This window comes from Vespula pensylvanica, chromosome 1 (assembly GCF_014466175.1).
Source record: "Vespula pensylvanica isolate Volc-1 chromosome 1, ASM1446617v1, whole genome shotgun sequence".
NCBI lineage: Eukaryota > Metazoa > Arthropoda > Insecta > Hymenoptera > Vespidae > Vespula > Vespula pensylvanica.
The window spans coordinates 6,666,066-6,686,970 of NC_057685.1; the positions used below are offsets into that span (position 1 = coordinate 6,666,066).

At 40.2% G+C, this 20,905-nt stretch overlaps 1 protein-coding gene across 3 annotated transcripts in view; it reads right to left on the minus strand.

The window, feature by feature from the left end:
- The window catches only part of LOC122638018 (zinc finger protein castor homolog 1-like), a 90,669-nt gene that overhangs the window by 19,483 nt on the left and 50,281 nt on the right, over positions 1–20,905 (minus strand). For all 3 annotated transcript variants that reach the window (XM_043830632.1, XM_043830626.1, XM_043830642.1), the window contains 2 exons: positions 15,323–15,879; positions 10,052–10,115 (listed from right to left, as the gene is read on the minus strand). In XM_043830632.1, coding sequence (XP_043686567.1) covers positions 10,052–10,115; positions 15,323–15,879 — 621 coding nt within the window. The remainder of the gene's footprint in view (positions 1–10,051; positions 10,116–15,322; positions 15,880–20,905) is intronic.

A 20,905-nucleotide genomic window follows, 5' to 3' on the forward strand; every position in this document is an offset into this window, starting at 1 on the left:
TCTATATACTACTCTTTCTCCATTACAACGAACAACTCCTCCGTAGATAAGTTCTGCAAACGTATTTTCGTTGAGAATAAAGAAGCGTCGCGAACGCGAAAACGCGAGAGTTGTTGGGCCAATACGGAACGGAGGAAACGTTGCCGACTCTTCTTCTCTGTTCTTCTTATTCTTCTTATTTCTCTGTCCTCTTCCTCCTCCTCCCTCCTCTTTCTCCTCTCTTCTTCCTCACTCTTAGCAAAGTCCTCTCGAGACTGTCGGAGGTCGTTCTCTTTTTCGTTCCGCGATGCGGTCCACGCTTCTCTCTCTTTCTCTCTCTGTCTCTCCTCCCTTTCTCGTCGTTTCGTGATTATATTCTCGAAATAGTCAACCGGATGCCGTACGACCGGGTGCCGCCGCGGATATTCCGTATATTTCTGGCAGCTTTTTTCCCGACGAAAAAGAAGAATACGAGGAAAGAAGGGACCTACGTATCTATCTGTGTGTGTGTGTGTGTGTGTGTGTGTGTGTGTGTGTGTGTGTGTGTGTGTGTATATATATATATATATATATACACACATGCACAAACATTCGTACATACATATGTACGTGTACATATCAATTTTCTATTTTTCTTGTTCATTTTCATTCTTCTTCTTTATCTACTTTATCTTCTTATTCGTCTTTTGATTGTCTTGGGTTAATCTTTGAAAGGGAAATTCTACCAAGAAATCTCGTATCTTTCCACCACGTGTCGATAGAACGCGACCAGTCGATCGATCGATCGATCCCGAGAGACACACACACCGTGTAATTTTCTCGACTGGAGTCCACTTTCCAACTCATTGCCGATGATTAAGAGTCGTTCCACGCTAATGTCTTTATATCCACTCGCCGTAAATTGGCTGCTACTTGAAGGCGTGATTTTATAAAAGCGATTGGAAAAAGGTGAGAAGAATAAAGAGAGAAAGAGAGAAAGATAGAAAGAGAGAAAAAGAAAAACCATAAAAATTCTTCCTATATAACGTCCTGCTATAAAATTTATTACGAGTTCTATTTAAACGATAGCCTATTACTATTACATCATTGATGTGATCCAAAAACAGAACTAGGAAAAAAAGAAAATGAAAATAATCAAATACGATGATTTCGCTCACAGACTACTACTTCTAATACCTATACGCTTTAATCGTCGTTGAAATAATGCATTTAAAAATATTTTCAATTCGTCATACTGTAACATTTGTTTTTCTATTTAAAAGGGCTCACGTGTTCCATTTTCACGATTCACGATACCTCGAAATGCATTCGATCGAATTCGATATATGTAGTTGATATCATCACGAGGACATAGTAGTATTCTTGGCGGCCGAAAAATCGCGAAACGTCGGCCAGGAAAAAACTGGGACGTAGAGAGCGAATGTGACAAACAGAAAAGTCGGAGAGGGGCGGGGGGGAGGGGGAGGGGAAGTAGGAAAAGAGGTGGGAGGGTGTCGATCGAGCAACGATGGATTCCTGAGTTTCGAGGACGGTATGCGATTGGCAATAGTTGTTTCCCGATAGAAACCAATCGGGGCCAATCGCGTAGCCAACTCGAAGCTGCACGACGTTTCGCAATTCCCTTTTTCGAAGGTGCCACTTTTATTGCCAGATATTCTAGCCACCGTCACTCGGACTCGGTACTTACATATGTGTGTATATGTCTCTCTCTCTCTCTCTCTCTCTCTCTTTCTTTATCTCTCCGTATGTATGTATGTATGTATGTATGTATGTATGTATGTATGTATGTATGTATGTATGTATGTATGTATGTATGTATGTATGTATGTATGTATGTATGTACTTACGTATGTATTCGTATACGAAGCACTATGTTTAATTTTAGCTAGTGAGACAAACCGATCCACTTTCGCGATTTCCCTTTTTCATCCTCCTTCTCTTGTGTTTGCTCTCATTATTCTCTTTTCTATTTTTTTTTCTTTTCTTTTTTGAGAAAAAGAAAGCGTGTGTGTATGTGTGTGTGTGTGTATGTGCGCGCGCGCGTGTGTGTGTGTGTGTGTGTAGAAAAGAATTATGTGATTATCATTGTAATCGTAATGTTTATTATTGTAACTTATGGCGTAGATTAATCGAATGATATATCTTTGACGTTTCGATATTGAACGTTAAAGCAGTTCAACTTCAAGGATTATACGATATTATCCGTTTAAAATAGTTATTCAATCAATTTTGTCAGTCATTTAAATTTTGTTAAACGAAAGTAAAGTATTTCAAAAGTTACATAATATTGCTTACGATTAACGATTGGTTATTTCTAATTTGTAAAACTATAGCATAATTATCTCTTTTCGTTTTTCTATCGTTATCCATGCGAGCTACATTTATTTATTTATCTGTTTATTTATTTATTTAATTATTTATTACTCTTCTTTTTATTAATGAAGAAAATCTGGACGGATATCTCGCGAGAAAAATGATTTCATTCGCGACGGAGCATCCTTTTGAGAAACCGGATAAGCAAGAATTGAAACGGACGCGATCCTTTTGCGACAAAAAAGGGCGAGAACGATCGAGATTCGAAATCTGTCTCTCTCTCTCTCTCTCTCTCTCTCTCTCTCCCTCTCCCTCTTTCTCTCTTTTTCTCTTTCTCTGTCTCTCTTTCTCATCGTTGCTCTATTAATTAGCTCACGGGCGGCAGTTCCGCTCGCTCTCCGTTAATTTAGCTGGAAGGGCTCGCTTTATTTTTCGTACGTCTCCCGTCGCAGACCGACGATCTCTGGATCCTCTCGATCTTGCTCTATTAATTAGCCGGGATCCTTTTTTCCCGCGGTCGAACGTCGCGAGAGATCCGTCGAAGCACGATGGAAAGGACGAGACGAGGACGACGAAAGAAAAAGTCTCGCATCCTTCGGATTCCGGAATCGAGAGTGGGTTGGATAAGGTACGACGATAAAGACGTAAAAATCGTTTCGTCGATAAATAAATATTTCGTCTTTTTTCTTTATTCCTTTATTTTATTTTATACTATTTTATTTTATTTATTTATTTATTTATTTATTTATTTATTTATTTATTTTTTTTTGTAATTAAATTAAATCTCAGCGTTTCAGATAAATGTTTAGGAGCGATGTATCCTTTGGTTAACGATTAAAAATATTGTATTATTTAAATTCGGCAATATTTAGAAAAATGATTACAATCGACGAAGAAAAATATTTTTTCTTCGATGATAAAAAATATTTTCTTATTTAATAAATATTTAGAAGAAATTATTTCAATCGACAAAAAATATTCCGACAAATTCATCGCTTCAGATAAATTTGGACAATTGATAAATCCTTTTGTCTATTAAAAACGATTAAAAATACTTTATTGCTCGATAAGATAATGTTTAGAAAAATTATTTCGTTTTTTCGTTTAAATAGAGACGAAATTATTATCAAGGATCGATAAGAAATCTAACGATCGATACTTAGGCAAAGAATACAAATGGACGCTATAGAATGAGTAAGAGAGAGAGAAACGGAGACAGAGAAAGAGAGAAAGAGAGAGAGAGAGAGAGAGAGAAAGAGAATGAAACGGCGCGGGCGCGCTCGAAAGAGCGATTTGTCAAACGCTTTAACAGCTGCCCTACGCCGACAGCATTATGGCACGAGTTGCTTGTTCGTTCGTTCGTTCGTTCGTTCGTTCGTTCGTTCGTTCGTTCGTTCGTACGCTCACTCGCTCACTCGTATAACCGCGGAGCGTATTATCGATTTTCATGAAGTAACGCGGGCCGCCATGTTTGTCCAGCCGCGTGGAAAGTGCCTAATCCGAAACCCTTCGAACACTTTTATTCGCCGTAAACTGCATAAAACGTCCAATCGATAATAACCACGCTGCCCTTCATTCCGTACACGCCTAAAAGAACGAATCACCCCCCATTTTATCCTTTATATACATCGCCGAACGATGAATAATGGATTTTTTCATCGGCTTGTACCGGCACAAGTACACCGGCTACTAGTATCGTTTAATATCGTTTTAAAGTGGGATTAGCTTCGAATTTAGAAGTAATGAAAATGTTAACGTATTTTTCTATCGTACATCGTTAGATCGTATTAGATATTAATACGTATTTCAGATGAATAATATGACGTGATTATAATTCGAAATTAATTCGGATTTTATCAGAAATCTTTAAGAATTATTTTTATTTTTCTATTTCTTAAAAAGGAAATAAATTGTATAATATATATATATATATATGTGTGTGTGTGTGTGTGTGTGTGTATTATTCGTTTCGACATCACGTTCGAGCAATCGAATCCATGGTATTTCGTATCGAAATTTTCGAGGGTCAAAACGAAAAATGTACGAACCAATGGATTCTACAAAAATCTCTTGTCTACTGGCACGACCACCCGTGTAATCCACGCGCAATTCTGGCCCGGAAAGAGCGGCATTTTGCGCGCGTTTTCGCTTTTTATTAAGAAGAGAAGGGTGATGGTGGTCGTCGAAAGGGGTCGACTGTTTACGGAAAAATGCCTTTCTTTTGCGCGTGCGATAGCATCGCGAACCGCGCGTCTTTCGATGGCGAAGAAGAGTAGAGAAAGAGAAAGAGAAAGAGAAAGAGAAAGAGAGAGAGAGAGAGAGAGAGAGAGAGAGAGAGAGAGAGAGAGAAAGAGAGAAAGACAGTCGTATACACACACAAACACATAAATATATATAAACACGTACGTAGAGAAAGAGAAAGACAGAGAGAAAGAGAAAGAGAAAGAAAGAGAGAGACAAGCTCGCGGGAGGGAGAAGAGCGAAAAATTAGGGACGGCATTCCGTCTGTGTACCGATGCATTTCGACTGACTGGTGCCCGTCCGCGGCCGATCCTTTTAATGCGATCGCGATTCCGCGAGCGGTAAGAAATTAATAAAAAGTCGTGGAACGATAAATTAGACCGGCGAGACGAGACGGCGCGAGAAGAGAGAGAAAGAAAGAAAAAGAGAAAGAGAAAGAGAGAGAGAGAGAGAGAAAGAGAAAGAAAGAGAAAGAAAGAGAGGGAAAGGCGGCGCCTATGCCTCTCAGCTCCATTCGGCTCGACTCGACTCGGCTTGGCTTGGCTTGGCTTGACTTGACTTGGCTTGGCTTGGCTTGGCTTGACTTGGCTTTCCTTTGCTTGGTTCGGCTTGGCCGCTCGGGGCGATAATAAATTTCGAATATAAATAATGAAATTTCGAATCGGTCGGCCTCCGGCCGATCCGCGTTTTTATTACGAGGCGCGCGGTCTCTTCGAGTCGAACGAATGGCGCCACCGAATATCTATCGCAGACCTCGCGATTCAAGAAATTTCCTATCCTTTCATCGTCCTTCTTCATTATTACGTTCCGATCGGTAATTGTATTACGAGAATTATTCGTCGGATTGTTACTTTTCGTTCGTGTTTCTTTCTTTTTTTTTTTTGATTTTCTATTTTTTCTTTTTTTTCTCATTTTACGATTACGTCAGTCCATTGAGAATCTACGCTAGAGTTCTTCTTTGGAAAGGATATCTTTTTTTTTCTTTTGGTTACTTTCTTTCCTTTTTTTTTTTTTTTTGTCTCCTTCGTCTGTCTTTCTCTCTTTCTCTTACTCGTTCTTTCTCTTGAAACTAATTCTAAATGGTTGTGAGAGGCGAACGAACGAAAGCATCAAAGTCCGAATTGGTCCGGCCTGATTTCTCGCGATCTTTCTCTCTCCTTCTTTAAATTCGAATAATCGAATCCAATTTAGAAAGGTTTTTACGGTAAGAGAAGAAGACGAGGAGAAGAGATCGGGGCAAATGGTCGAATCACCGTCCTTGATTGGCAACATAGAGAAAGAAAGAGAGAGAGAGAGAGAGAGAGAGAGAGAGAGAGAGAAGGAAAAAGAAAGACAAAAAGAAAAAAAAATAAGAGAGAGAGAGAGAGAGAGAGAGAGGAAGAGAAAGGGAAAGAAAGAGAGAAGTAGACGATCGAGATAAACGAGATATATACTTATACGCATATATCGTTTACACGCGCGGAAAGCTTCCATCTGCTTCTTCGTAATATCGCGATACGCTTTTAATCGAAGAAACGTTCGAGAGACCTTTATTTTCGATACCGATATCGATAAGACGAAGTGCCGGTGTAAGTGCAATTCGGTTGCCCGATAAATCGTGAAAGAAGCTATCCAACTGTCTCCTTTTGGAAGTAAGAAAAAGATAGAAAAAGAGATAGAATAAGAAAAAAAAAGATAGACATACGAAGAGAAAAAGAGAAAGAAAGAGAGAGAGAGAGAGAGAGAGAGAGAGAGAGAGAGAGAGAGAGAGAGAGAGAGAAATGAAAAGCATCGGTGGAGTTCGTACCCTCTGGTATTCACCGTTCTGGCATGTATATGTTCTTTGCCAATGGTAATACGACGTAGAGAGAAACGAGAGGAGAAGTAAGCTCCTTCCTTCAAGGCCCCTGAGGGCCTCGTGAAGTGCCCCTCGTGCCTCCCACTATACGCGGAGAACCCGTGCACCAGTTATTTATTGTAGCTCCCGTTTATGCTTTATTTGTTATTTGCCTGCTCGAACGCTCGCGCCCCAACGACTATGACTATAACTACAACTATACAACGGCGATGATTCTACACGTACATACTTAGTATACACACATAAATATGTAGGTTTGTACAAGTACACACACATATACATATATTTATATATATATATATTTATATATATACCCATATATATATGTGCGTATATGTGTATAAGTAAGTACTTACGTAGGTACCCACCGGTTGTATCTACTCTAAGGGCTACTCTATATCTCTTACTCTCTTAGATGCTGCGACCGATGCTTTTCTTATCTTACCTCGTACACGGAACGAGAACATCCCGAACGTGCGTACAACGTAACGCGATTCGCATAATTAAATGCATATACCAAGAAGTTAAGATATGCAGATAGAGTTCTTATCTTGTTAGAGGCAACGTTTGTAAAAAAAAAAGGACGATTTCGATGAGATGTTTTAGTTCTCTCTCTTTCTCTCTCTCTCTCTCTCTCTCTCTCTTTCTCTTGCCTTCTTTTCTTCTTTCGGTCCACGTTTCCCAAGAAGCAAGACAGGAAAATATATCGATATGTATACCGACGAATGATCGATAATTGAGATCGGTGAGAATCCATCTTATTTCTCGCAAATGTGGTCTACATTAATTTTATAACGAGACACGTTGGTGTACTAGATGGAAGGAAATCGAGCGGATCGTGCTCGTTATCGATCTTTTCGTAAGCCATATATCGAAGGTAATAAAGCGACGTTTAATAAAACATTCTACGTACGATGAAATATCCGTCGCAGTCGGCTTTCGTATTAATCAAACGCCCACAGTTCCTTTCTCTCTCTTTCTCTCTTTCTCTCTCTATCTCTGTTTCGTTTCTTAGTGTCTCTCTTTTACTCTCCTCCCTTCTCTCCCTCTTTCTCTCTATCGTTAATTAAATTGTATTTAAGCCGAATTAATGGCCGACGCTCTGTCGTTTCTGCGATCATCGTAGTCTTTGGAAAACGAATGTCTGACAGGTGCACGAATGTTCTCTTCTCTAACGTACGTAACGTATGTATGTAAGTACGTACGTGTACGTAAGTACCTACGTCCGAACGTACGTCGAGGATAATCGTCGAGAACATAAATTCGCGGATCAGCGGGCGTTCTTAGTCCCGTCTGAAAATCCATCGAAGATCGTCGTCGTCGTCGTCGTCGTCGTCGTTGTCGTTGTTGTCGTTGTCGGCTAGCTGGTCGGCTAGCCGACCAAGAAGAAAGAGTTACACCGAGAAAGAAAGAGAGAAAGAGAGAGAGAGAGAGAGAGAGAGAGAGAGAGAGAGAGATAAATAGAAGGGTGGCGAAGAGGGGGTGCCAATGGAGGAGGGGGTTGGGTGACAGGACCGAAGACACTGCGAGAAAGAGAGAATAATGCGTTAAAGCAGCAACCAGCAACTACTCTAATTGGCCACTTTGTCCATTTATTCGATTTATTTAAATTATGGGACAATTGACAGTAGGCATTCTATTTTTTAAATCTCCCCGGCCAACCGGCTGATTGGGCGAGATTGGCGTGAGACACTGGCCCCACAGATTCCCCAGTTGTGGGCTTAATCAGCTTTGATTGCTGGTCTCTCTCTCTCTCTCTCTCTTTCTCTCTCTCTCGCTCTCTCTCTCTCTCTCACTCTCTCTATCTCTTTTACACGCGAGCGACAGACCGAACGCTCTCTCTCTCTCTCTCTCTCTCTCTCTTTTTCTTTCTCTCTCTCTCTCTTTCTCTCCTCTTTCTCTCTTTCATAGCAGAGCGCGACGCGCAACGCACATTTTACTTTATTCCGTTTCAGCGTGTATCCCACCACGAGTTTAATATCATCCGGACGAACGTTGATTGGCCGATCCGAAATTGTGGGAATGTGTCTCTGGTAGGAGAGAGAGATCGAACGAGGCCGCCCACTACACCACTTCTTCCTCTTCTTCTTCTTCTTCTTCTTCTTCTTCTTCTTCTTCTTCTTCTTCTTCTTCTTCTTCTTCGTCTTCGTCTTCGTCTTCGTCTTCGTCTTCGTCTTCGTCTTCGTCTTCGTCTTCGTCTTCGTCTTCGTCTTCGTCTTCGTTTTCTTCTTCGTCTTCGTCTTCTTCGTCTTCAGCTTCGGCTTCTTCTTTTTCATTGCTACTCTACTACCGCCACTGTCACGTTCTCAATTATCATAATTTCCGTCAGCAATACTTCGTTGGCTTTCCTACTCGATGAAAAATCACTTTTCCTTCTTTCATCTCTTTCTCATACAAGAACGATCCAATGATTGTGTAACCGAGAGAGAGAGAGAGAGAGAGAGAGACAGCGAGAGAGAGAGAGAGAGAGAGACAGCGAGAGATACGATGTTAGAAGGGTGAAGAAAAGACACACGCATACAAAGATAATTAATTAATTTCCATCAAGCTGAGTCATTGCGTTTCTATTTTCTCTCGAAATTAACTAAGTTATTCGAGTTTCTCCTTCTCTCTCTTTATCTCTCTATTTCTTTCTCATTATTTAAAAAATGCAATTGTTTATGTTTGTTCGTTCGTTTATTTATTTGTTCGTTTTCTCATCTTTGTCTTCCGAAGTAAAAGAATCAAGAGAAAGAAAGAGAGAGAGAGAGAGAGAGACAGAGAGAGATAGAGATATGAAAAGAGAATATCCAACCCCCTTCAGCCCCCGCGTGGGACCTACCATCGCACTCATCCCATTTCCTTGATAATTCCCATAATGCTGTGGGCGGATATTCCAATAAAGGGGGAAGAGCCCTCGGTCACAAAACGCTGAAAGCGCGGGACTGTGACTAGAATCGGTCAGGTTGCAGCCGTCAAACGATTTACGGGGTTTGCTTGCACCGGCCGAATCGCGACTTAGCTATAACAGTTAGTTCGCGTTCAACTAGCAAACAGAGATCCATCACTCTGTGATCGATCTGTGTTCGATCAATCTGCAATCGTATCTATGATGATGACATTATAAATCTAGAGTAAATACATATATATATATATATATGTGTATGTGTGTATGTGTGTATGTATATATAAATATGTGTGTATATGCGACTAGATGCACATAAGTACGCAAGCGCATAGTAGACGACCTCTATGGGAAAACGATAATTAGACAAAAGAGAGGGAGACAACATGCGGGATCATTGTACCTCATAATAGAGGATAAAAATGATGAAAGTTCGAAAGTTCGACGATCCTTTTACCTTTTCGTCATTATACATATTTCACACGTGTATATATATAGAATTTCAAATGTTACCCACTCGCCATTGCAAATTTTCTTTATAGATATACATACATTTATATATATATATATAATATATATATATACATATACATATATATACATAACCACGAGACGATGACCTTCGATGTCTCGTCCGGTGAACATTTATTTTTCCTCTTTCTTTTCTTTTTTCTTTTTTTTCATCGTTCCTCTCTCCTTCCCCCTTTTTCATTCGGAGGGTCGTCGAACGCAGGGACTCGATTTGAATCTAATTACGATCACGGTAATTCCATAAGGAGAAGGAAATAGTAACTCACCGGAAACCTTCGGGTCAGCTGCCTCCACCTTCATTGCCGCCAGGCTTGCTATTGTCGGCGGTACCTAAAAAGAAATACATTACGATATTTAATACATGTTTAATATGTGCGTATATGTATGTATATGGCGTAAGTAAGTACCTATTGCTTGTTAAAAAGAGAAAAAATAGAGAAAGAGAGAAAGAGTGCAAGAGCGTTCAGGGTCGCGAACGCATTGTACGTCGATCGTGGAGGGTGGGAAAAAGGAGGGGGAAAAAAGATGCAGGGAACGGCTAACCCACGAACCGCGACGAAATCGATCCTCTTTTATGGATCCTTCGATTTGCGGTCTTACATAAATCCTTTGGTAAATTAACGACGGGGACGGAGCAAGGAAAAGGCATTTGACAGTACCGAAACGCGATATGGTGTTGTATGGGATATACCATGAGAGTATCTTCGACTTGAGATAATTTGAAATTTCCCGCCAAGATGACAATGCAAAAAGAGAAATCACACGTATGTATGTATGTATGTATGTATGTATGTATATGTATGTATGTATGTATGTATGTATGTATGTATGTATACTTTGTTTTTAATTTAAAAATCATTTAACTTTCCATCAAAATTCAAACAGGAAATGAAGCGATTATGGATTATTATTTCTCACTGTGAATGCACAAGACCAATGACCGACAGGGAGGAGTTTCCGTTTTCCTGAAATTTCAGGGCCAAAGGGACGAAGAAATCGTTCCCAAGATTGTTGACCCTGTCACGTTTGCTTGCCAAGGCGTAAAGTATTCGAACGACTTCCGGCATAGATATAGGAGTTCGATTATTGTACGTGCGAAGGAATGAGGTCGATATTTAAACACTTTCTCACGATGGCTTAATTTCAGAATTTCCAAAATTTATACATATATTATATACATACACACATAGGTGCGGATATCAGACATAAAATTAATTCGTAATTTTTGTTGATAAACTATTACATCAAGTTTGACCAGTTTGAAATAACCAAAAGGCAAGCTTCGAGAATAGAACACTTAAAAAGAAAAAGAGAATAGAGTAGGAAGCCACATAGAGTTACAAATTATACGAATCCTGTACGATTTCCGAAGCCCTAGTTAAGATCCGAACGAAGGCGCCACGTTACTATTTATGAAACAATTGCAACATCATCGTCGTCGTCTTCGTCTTCGTCGTCTCTTCGTTCTCTTCGTTCTCTTCGTTCTCTTCGTTGCAAGAGTACAAAGATCTGACGTGTAGAAGATCCTGATTCGATTCGATTCGAAAGAGAGAGAGAGAGAGAGAGAGAGAGAGAGAGAGAGAGAGAGAGAGAGAGAGAGAGAAAGTGTGTGTGTCACAAAAATCGATTTTCTTTTCCAACGAATCCAATAATAATCCAGCTTCCTTGAAACACGTTCGATGCACGCATATAGTTTGACCGAACCATCCGTTCCTTAATCGAACATTTATATTCCGCGTTCATAATTATCGGCCTTCGGAGACCCAATATTACAGAGTTGCATCGTATCGCGCATGACAATGTTATCGCTCTGTTCGTAGTAATGCGTTTGGAATTTCTCGTTTCGCGTTCGGGTATTATATGTCCGAGTAAAGAAAGAAATAAAGAAATAAAGAAATAAAGAAGGAAATGAAGAAAGAAATAAAAGAAATAAATAAAGAGAGAGAGAGAGAGAGAGAGAGAGAGAGGGTTAGAGGGCAAAGAGGCAAAAAAGATCGGACGTTAAGCGAATTCGCGAGGCAATTAGAGGAAGCACGTTTCTGGCATCGATTTGCAGGAGTTGAAACAAAAGGCATGCCACGAGGCACGAGGCGGACCGAGCCGACAGCGGAGACGTTTCGAAACAGTCGTCATCGTCATAAATGCTCTCTAAGAAATCAACGGAGTAAAGAGAATCGGAAATTTATAGGATAGGAAACACCGTGTAAGCACGGTTCATGCAAGGTGGTCGTAGTATGTATGGGGCACATGGATGGCGAGGGAGAAAAAGAGATAGAGATAGAGTCCCCTCTCGTTTCATAGATAGAGAAAGAGGGAGAGGGAGAGAGAGAGAGAGAGAGAGAGAGAGAGAGAGAGCAAGTGAATGAGAGAGAGAGAGAGAGAGAGAGAGAGAGAGAGAGAGAGAGAGAGAGAGAGAGAAAGATAGAGAAAGAAGAGGCCAAGGAGGTGGGGCGAAGGGGCAAAGGATGGGAGGGGAGAAGCGGAGAGTATAGAGGTATATGAGAAAACAATAGAGGCTGATTTGCAAACAATAGAATAACGTTAAGAGTCGAGTATTATACGCCGTTGTTACTTCTTGTGCCATAACGCCGTAGAGCATATGCCCATTAATATTCAAAGGCGAAAATAATGTAAACGACACGACAAAAATCGGGGGAATAATTTCAATTCTCCCCGTATGGGATTCTACGGCATGCGATCCCATGCGAAAGAGAGAGAGAGAGAGAGAGAGAGAGAGAGAGAGAGAGAGAGAGAGAGAAAGAAAAAGAGAAAGAAAGAAAGAAAGAAAGAAAGAGAAAGAGTAGGCACCGTGTTTCGCGTATCATCCTTCTTCTCCTCTACCTCTCGTTCTTTGGCTTCTAGCGAACCAAGGAACGAACAGAACGATACGTTCCTACGCGAAATTACTTTTTCCAACTCGACGATTCGCGTACGTTCGTTCGTTCGTTTGTTCGTTCGTTCGTTCGTTCGCTCTGATATACATAATTGCAGTATAGAAGAGAACGGAAAAAAGGAAGGTAAAGTTCGTCGGTTCTGGTTAGTGTTTAGGATCCGATCATGGGATTGATTAAAATTGTGAGTGGATGCGAAAAGAATGAGCGAGTGAATTAAGTGAGAAAGAGGGAGAACAACGTGGTATCGCTAAAGAATGAAAAAAAGAAAGGAGAGAGAGAGAAAGAGAGAGAGAGAGAGAGAGAAAAAGAGAATAACGTGATATCGGTAAAGAATGAAAAAAAGATAGAAAGAGAGAGAGAGAGAGAGAGAGAGAGAGAGAGAGAGAGAGAGAGAGAGAGAGATGTCGTTTTATTTTGCATTCGCATAGATTTAACTGCCGGTTGTTAAATCTTTTCTATTCCATATGAACGATTAAAACAACGAACGACACAATGGAAATGATTTATAAAAATTCTATTCGAACGAATCGACGACGTTTCGTCTTATTTTACGCCACTCAAGATAACAACCTCTTCTCGATCGAGATTTAAACTCTGCGATATTGCTCCGGTGGCGATCGATCTCTCGACTCGATTGAACATTCATAATCACTTTGTTTGAAAAAATTCCAAATGAAAAAATTTAATTCATTCTGTCACGAATTACGAGGTTGAGTTCGAGGACAATGAATTTTAATTCTCGATGAGAAAAAAAAGAGAGAGAGAGAGAGAGAGAGAGAGAGAAAGAGAGAGGAGGAGAAGAACGGGGGGAAAAGAGAGAGAGAGAGAGAAAAAAGAAAAGAAATTTATAGAGCTACATTCTAGAAGGTTTCGTAGCGAACGTGATATACCCTGCTGTTCCGATTACGCGACAGAACGTCGTTCGACTTATTCGCCATTCACGATTCTACGAAGCACTGAATTATTCGAGCGGTTCGGTTAATGTAACTACCGGCAAAATGTGAGAGTTTACGATGCCACGTAAGTTCCATCGTCATTATTCGCCTCGTCGAAAATCCAACGATGAGTCGAACTATTGTTCTACAATATCAACTATGATCTCGTGATTATATAGAAACGATTTTTATTTATATATTCTACATATTTCCTTTTTTTTTTTTTTCTCTTTTTCTTTCTTTCTCTTAAATCTCGAAATACTCAAAGACACCTAAACGGATAGATACGCGTAAATGTGATCGTTTTCTTAATCCTTTTTCCTCTGTTCTTTTTTCCTTCGTTTTTCTTTTTTTTTTTTTCTTTTTTGCTTTTCTTCTCCTTCTTTTCCTTTTCTCTTTTCATTCACTCTCGAAGAACAATATTTTTAATAACCGTGCGATTGATTTATCTTCCACGTTTTATTTATACAGAGTCAATTGTACGATCCTCTTTTGGTTTTTCTTTTTTTTCTTTTTCCTCTTCTTTTTCTTCTTCTTCTTTCCCTCATGTTTTACCATTAACAATTCGCTCGTTTATCTTTTCATCTATTTCACACTAAAGAGACATTAATCCCTTGACGTAAACTTTGTTCTTTTTTTTCTTCTCTCCTCTCTCTCTCTCTCTCTCTCTCTCTCTCTCTCTGTCTCTCTCTCTCTTTCTTACTTACTTATTCTAACTTACTTCTATTCTAAGAAAAGAAAAAAGAACGAACGACACGCGAACCTTAACCATAAATACTCGTTCACGCGATAATTACGTTGCGATATATTTCGTGATACGTATTTAGGTACTTACTACTCGACAAAAGCTCATACACGTCGAAAAGGTAACACGGATAAGGCAACAGCAGAAAAATCTATTCTATTGCTCTTGGATTAGATTCAACTACCAGTCGCGAGTCTTTTCTTCATTTCAATTTTCTAACAACAATTCTCTAGAGACAAACGAACGGGTATCTTGTATCATTTAAAACGATAAATCATATTTTACATTGAAAGAAAATCCGATCGATTCGAACGAATCGTATTAAACTATATCGTGTAAATTCGATCGAAATTGTTATAATAATTCGCGTATCGATAATCGAATCGAATCGATGCGAAACTCACGATCGATCGCGAAAGTTTGTTGCGGCGCCGAACTCCCAGTTCTTGGACACGATTCAATCTTTTGTAATCGGTGATACGGCCTCTCTCTGTCTCTCTTTCTTTTTTCTATCTCTATCTATCTATCGATCTATCTATCTATCTATCTCTCTCTATCTCTCTCTCTCTCTCTCTCTCTATCGATGTCTGTCTTACTGACACGAGAAACAATCGTGCTAAATTCTTCGTTCGTGTATTTTTACTGCACGCAGGGCCGAAAACTTTTCCACTGTCGTTTCCATCTCGCTACCTTCGCGAGCTTTCCTTGACACGAGAAGATGTTTGTGACTAATATGTAGATCGAGAAACAATAGTAATAATAGTGTTTCAATTACGTCTATTTACTTCTTCTATAGAGACGATATACACACAGAGAAACAAACGAAGAGAAACGTACACAAATACGTATGCATTCACGTTGACATTTTAATCGATTCGATAGAGAGACGTACATAGATGCGAACGTGATATAATAATAAATTTTGAGGATCGAACGATCGATCGATCGATCGATTGTACTTACTCTCGAATCCTCGGCTTCCTCCCTTCTAACGTTCTGAAATAGCACACTTCCCATTTGAACTTGAAGATTTTGTTGCAGCAATTGTGCCAGTTGAGGATTTTGCGAGAGTATCGCGGGATTTTGTTGCAACAATTGAGTCAACGCCGGATTCTGTACGAGGATTTGACTTAACGGCGAATTCGTCATTGGATGAATCGAATGTTGTTGCTGATCCTGCTGTTGATGTTGCTGTTGCTGTTGTGGCTGTTGCTGCTGCTGCTGCTGCTGTTGTTGTTGTTGTTGCTGCTGCTGTTGTTGTTGTTGTTGTTGTTGTTGTTGATGATGGTGATGATGATGATGATGATGTTGCTGCTGTTGCTGTTGCTGTTGTTGTTGCTGCTGCTGCTGCTGCTGCTGCTGCAAACTCGGAGAACTCGCGTTCGACGTTTGACAAGACTGAGAAAGATTGCCACCAGGTAAATTTTGTCTTGGTGGACTTTGAGGTGTGTGCGGTGGTGTCGGTGGACTCCCTGGTGCCATAGAAGAGGCGTCCTTCTCTTCCTTCACTCTCACCTTTCCTGTGCCACACAAATGATTACCTTCCGTTAATATATTTCAATGTTTAACCAAATAGTATAACGTTCGAAATCCAAGGAAGTTATGTCAATGGGAAGAAATAAAAAATAAAATCGAAAATTAATCTACTTCTTATGATCCTATCATTGATACATGTTGTACGATAATCGTCATAACATACGATTAATTCGTTCTTAGCTAAATATATTACGTCTAATACAAATAAACGATAAAGATCGTGTTCTCTCGCGTTAGAAAAATACAAATGACCTTGACTTTCCTTTTTATTAAAGTTCAATCCCAGATCTGAAAGATTCGAGTCTCGTCAGACTCCGCGATCTGATCGGACTACCGACGAGACTGATAGATTCCTGTTCTGGGTTTTCCGTGATTTCGAAAAGACTGGAGAAAGGGTGGGGGTTTAGATTCCGATTGGCGGATAGAAATTCTTTGCCTATTTCTTCGGACGAATGAAAAGGCGCGAAGAGTTGTAGCAAAGGAAAGGGAAAAGAAAGAATCGTCCTGGTAAATAAGAACAAGAAGAAGAAGAAGAGGAAGGGGAGAGAAAAATGTCAAAAAAAAAAAAAAAGAGTGAGAAGGGAAATCATTTTTTTCCCTTTCCCTTTTATCCCCCATAAGAAGTTCGAGGTTGTGAAATTGAGACGTTCGGATTTTAAAAGTCCCGTAATCGACTGGCAGCAGGTACATCTGCTCCGGTTCGATCCCGTTTTTTGGGGTGAAATCGGTCCGAAGAAGCTACATGAGTGCGGTGTGAACAAAAAAAAAAAAAAAAAAAAAAGAAGAAGAAAAAAAGACGAAAATAGAATCAGAAAAAGAAGAATAAGAGGTGTTGAAAGTCGATCGATCATTTTTTCTTGCATCTAAAATTTAAACATTGATATGTAATATTGAAAGTAACGTGTTCGCGTGATCGTAATCGTCCGTGAAAAGTTTGAATAAATGTGGGAAAATGAGAATACGAATGTATTGTACGTATATATGAATATACCTACATTATCTATGCAAGTACCTATCTATACATGTATATACATACATACACAGAGATACAGAAATATGTATGCGCATCAACGTACGATCGTGTAATACGACGAGGAGGAAGAAGAATCCGTTCGTCTCTCGGATTACAAGAAACTCGGATTACAGAAGGAACCAACCGGTTCTTCTTCTCGGTTCTTCGTTCTCGATCATGTGGAGGGTTAAAACTACGGCTGCTGGGATAGAGAGAAAGAGCGAAAAAGAGAAAAAGAGAGCGAAAGAGAGAAAGATCGAGAAAGAGAGAGAGAGAGAGAGAGAAAGAGAGAGAGAAAGAAAGAAAGAAAGAAAGAAAGAAAGAAAGAGAGAGAGAAAGAGAGCGGTGCAGGGGGTTGTTTTTAATAACCCTCCGGGATGGCCGACCGATTTCAGGTAGATATATCGCGGTTTATTCGCGCAAGACGCAAGGCCATGAGAACGTCAAACTCACCGAGTGAAGATCCCGAAGCTGTATTTTACCTGCGCCTTTCAGCCTCTGGCAGGTCGGCTCCGCGGGTACGGAATGAGAAAATAAGAAGGAAGGAAGGAAGGAAGGAAGGAAGAAGGAAGGAAGAAGGAAGGAAAGAAGGAAGGAAGGAAGGAAGGAAGGAAAAGAACGTACAGTCAGCTAGAAAGAGAGAGAGAGAGACAGAGAGTGAGAGAGATAAAAGAAGATTTGAAATTGGGAAAGGGCTTAAAAGGTTCCCTCCATTTCGCGAAGGTCTCTTAAAAAAGAAGACCCTATCGAGAGGAAAGGGGAGACTAGTATAGATCGATGACGTCTACCGAAATTACGCAACCCCTTAAAACGCTGCAGCTTCTTTTTCTTTTTCTAATTTTTTTTTTTCTTTTCATTTCTTTTTATTCCTATAGGAAGCATTCTCGAAAAATTTATTCCCCTTCTCTCTCTCTCTCTCTCTCTCTCTCTCTCTCTCTCTCTCTCTCTCTTTCTTTTTCTCTCTCTCTCGAAGCTACATTCGTTCATCATTCTGGAAGACGCCTCGGAACGATGAAAAATGATCGTCCGTCGTAATTTTCGAGTCTTCTTTAGAAGGTAAAAAGATAAAAAGGTAGGATATACATTTAGAGAGAGAGAGAGAGAGAGAGAGAGAGAGAGAGAGAGAGAGAGAGAGAGAGAGAGAGAGAGAGAGAGATGCACATTGTGGGAAAAGCTTTAGCTTCTGATCCTCTTTCTCCTTCGCTTCTTCTACTTTTTTTTTTTCTTCTCCTTCTTCTTATATACTTTCTAAAGTTTTACTCTAGCAATTAATACTGGTTTGATACGATACAATTTTGCTTATCCCAGGTTGGAAGATTTAAATCCCAATGTAGTATAAACTCGTAGCGGGATATCAAGACGCTGGTATGATATTTGAATAATGCAGACGGTGACTTCATTTAAAGGTAACATTCCATGGTTGAAGGAATGTCAGAAGACAAGAACCGAGATTACACGAGTTGAAACGATTTTATGCAGAGCCGGTGAACGAACAGAAAGAGAGAGAGAGAGAGAGAGAGAGAGAGAGAGAGAGAGACGCTACGATGCAACGATGAAAGAAAAGAGAAAGAGAGAGTATCAAATGGATTCTCATCGTTGGCAGAGAAATTCCTCAAGGATCGCATGCATATACGCGTTACGGTGCATCCTTACGGCCGGATCCTTAAATCGAGTCGATTTTTAAGGTCCGCTCCGAAGAAGGTCCTGCGCCGCGGGGATCCTGTGTTTCTCTTCCTCTCGAAACGTTCTCCCTTTCATCTTTGCTCCACATCGTCTTGCATCGCCAAGCCGGAGTAGTCGTGGCCGATTGATAAAAATCAAAGGCCCAGAGAATGTAACGAAAAAAATAGGGATAACCCAAGAAAGGGGTACAAAGGGAAAAAGTGATGGCGGAGGTGGACGATGAGAAAGAAGAGGAGAAGGAGGAGGAGAAAGAAAAAGAGAAAGAGAAGGTGGTGGAGGTGGATAAAGAAGGAAGGAAAATAATCGACCCACCCTCTCATGTATTCTACTACTCCGATATAAATTTACTCGGTTGAGTTGTTGGATCGTTTCTATATATAATCTGTATACTACTATTACACTTTTAGAATTTCTCTTCGAATTTTCATAACATCGAAATATTTCACTTTCGTGAAAAACGAGGAATGCAAAGGGAGAAAACAAAGGGTGGGGGGAATGAAAGAAAGAAAGAAAGAAAAAAAAGAAAGAAAGAAAGAAAGAAATAAGTGTAACGGAGATGCGTGTCGGTCGAGTTTCGAAAAAGCGTAACATTGACGTCCGACCTCTCCCCTAACCTCGAGATTTAAAAAGAGGAAAAAAATGTAATAGAGAAAAAAGAGAGAGAGAGAGAGACTAAAGTTCACCGGTATATATCCCCAACCCATTTTTACGAGATACTTAAGGCTCTAAACGGGTTCGATGGATAGAAAACGGGAGTATTAGATTTCAAAATTTTGCGAGGAAGGAAAATCGGTTAAACCTCTCTCTCTCTCTCTCTCTCTCTCTCTCTCTCTCTCTCTCTTTTTCTTTTCTTTTTTTCTTGATCATCTGAAAGTCGAGGCGAACCGTGGACGATTTTTCTCAGGGGTTAAATCGAGCGTGGCCCCCAATTCCGCTTTTTTCCCTTTCTTCTCTTTTTTTTTTTGAAAGTTTACACAGGTAGCTCAGAGAAGAGAAAGAGGGAGAGAAAGAAAAAAAGAGAAACAGAGAGAAAGAGAGAGAGAGAGAGAGAGAGAGAGTTCCAATGGTACTACCTGCACGCGAGCTGCCATCCGCGAACGTTTGTCTGCAATGCGGAAGGGAGAGGACAAAAATATAAGACTGCATTGAGGGGTCGTAGAGTGGTGAAAAAAAAATGAAGATTACGCGAGAACTCGAATGTGAGAGAGAAAAAAAAAGAGAGAAAGAATGATAGTAAGAGTAAGAATAAAGAGAGAGAGGGAGAAAACGAGGGATAGAAAAAAACACACGGTCGAGTTCACTTCCCTTCTTTTCCACTTTCAAGGCGATGCTTCGGGGATCTAAACGAAAGGGAGAGAAAGAGATGGAAAGAGAGAGAGAGAGAGAAAGAGAGAGAGAGAGAAAGTAAAAGTGAGTTAATAGTCGGTAAAACGGCATTCTCCGCGTGACCCGAGGGGGTTGCCAGTTTTTCCAAGGGTGACCTCTTCCTTCCTCTTTTCTCTACGTTTCTCCACACCGGTAATACCTCTTCCGGAAGGGTCCAAAAAAAAGGGGGAAGGATTCCTCTTCCTCTCCTTATTTATCTACGATCGTGGAATCACCGATGGAAAACTGAGACACGCGGCGCAAGACTCTTTTTTATTTTTGAAAAGAGACTGATAGATAGATAGATAGATAGATAGAAAGATAGAGAGAGAGAGAGAGAGAGAGAGAGAGAGAGAAAGATAGAAAGGAAATTTGAGCGATTCGTTCTGTTAGACATTTCTCTTCTTTTTCTTCCTTCTTTTTTTCTATTTTTCATTGATTTTTAAATTTTTTTCAAGAGATAAAAAGTTAGACTCCCTCATTTATTCGCATAATACCATATTCGTGATAGAATGCGGACACGGTTCGTTAAGAAATGCAAAGAAAATGGGAAAATCGTTAAATCAATTAAGTTAAAGACACGTTGATGATAACAGATGAAAAATATTGAAGAGAAGGGAAGGGAAAGGAAAGGAAAGAAAAGGAAGAGATGGAGGATGAGAGGATGAGAGGATGAGAGGAGGTGCAAGAGTAGAGTAGAGGATGAGAGGATGCGTCTCTCTATAATAAATCGTCGATTCTCCATCGGCTCGTCATCGCCGACGACGATATATCGACCGAGGCGAATCGACTCGCGTCATTAAAGCACTCACAGCCGGTTCTCCGTCGACGCGATCCGACTTCGCTGCGGTGCGCCTACGTTCGCGAGTGAGAAGGATAAAGATAGAGAAAGTGGCAGGGAGAAAGGGAGAGAGAGAGAGAGAGAGAGAGAGAGAGAGAGAGAGAGAGAG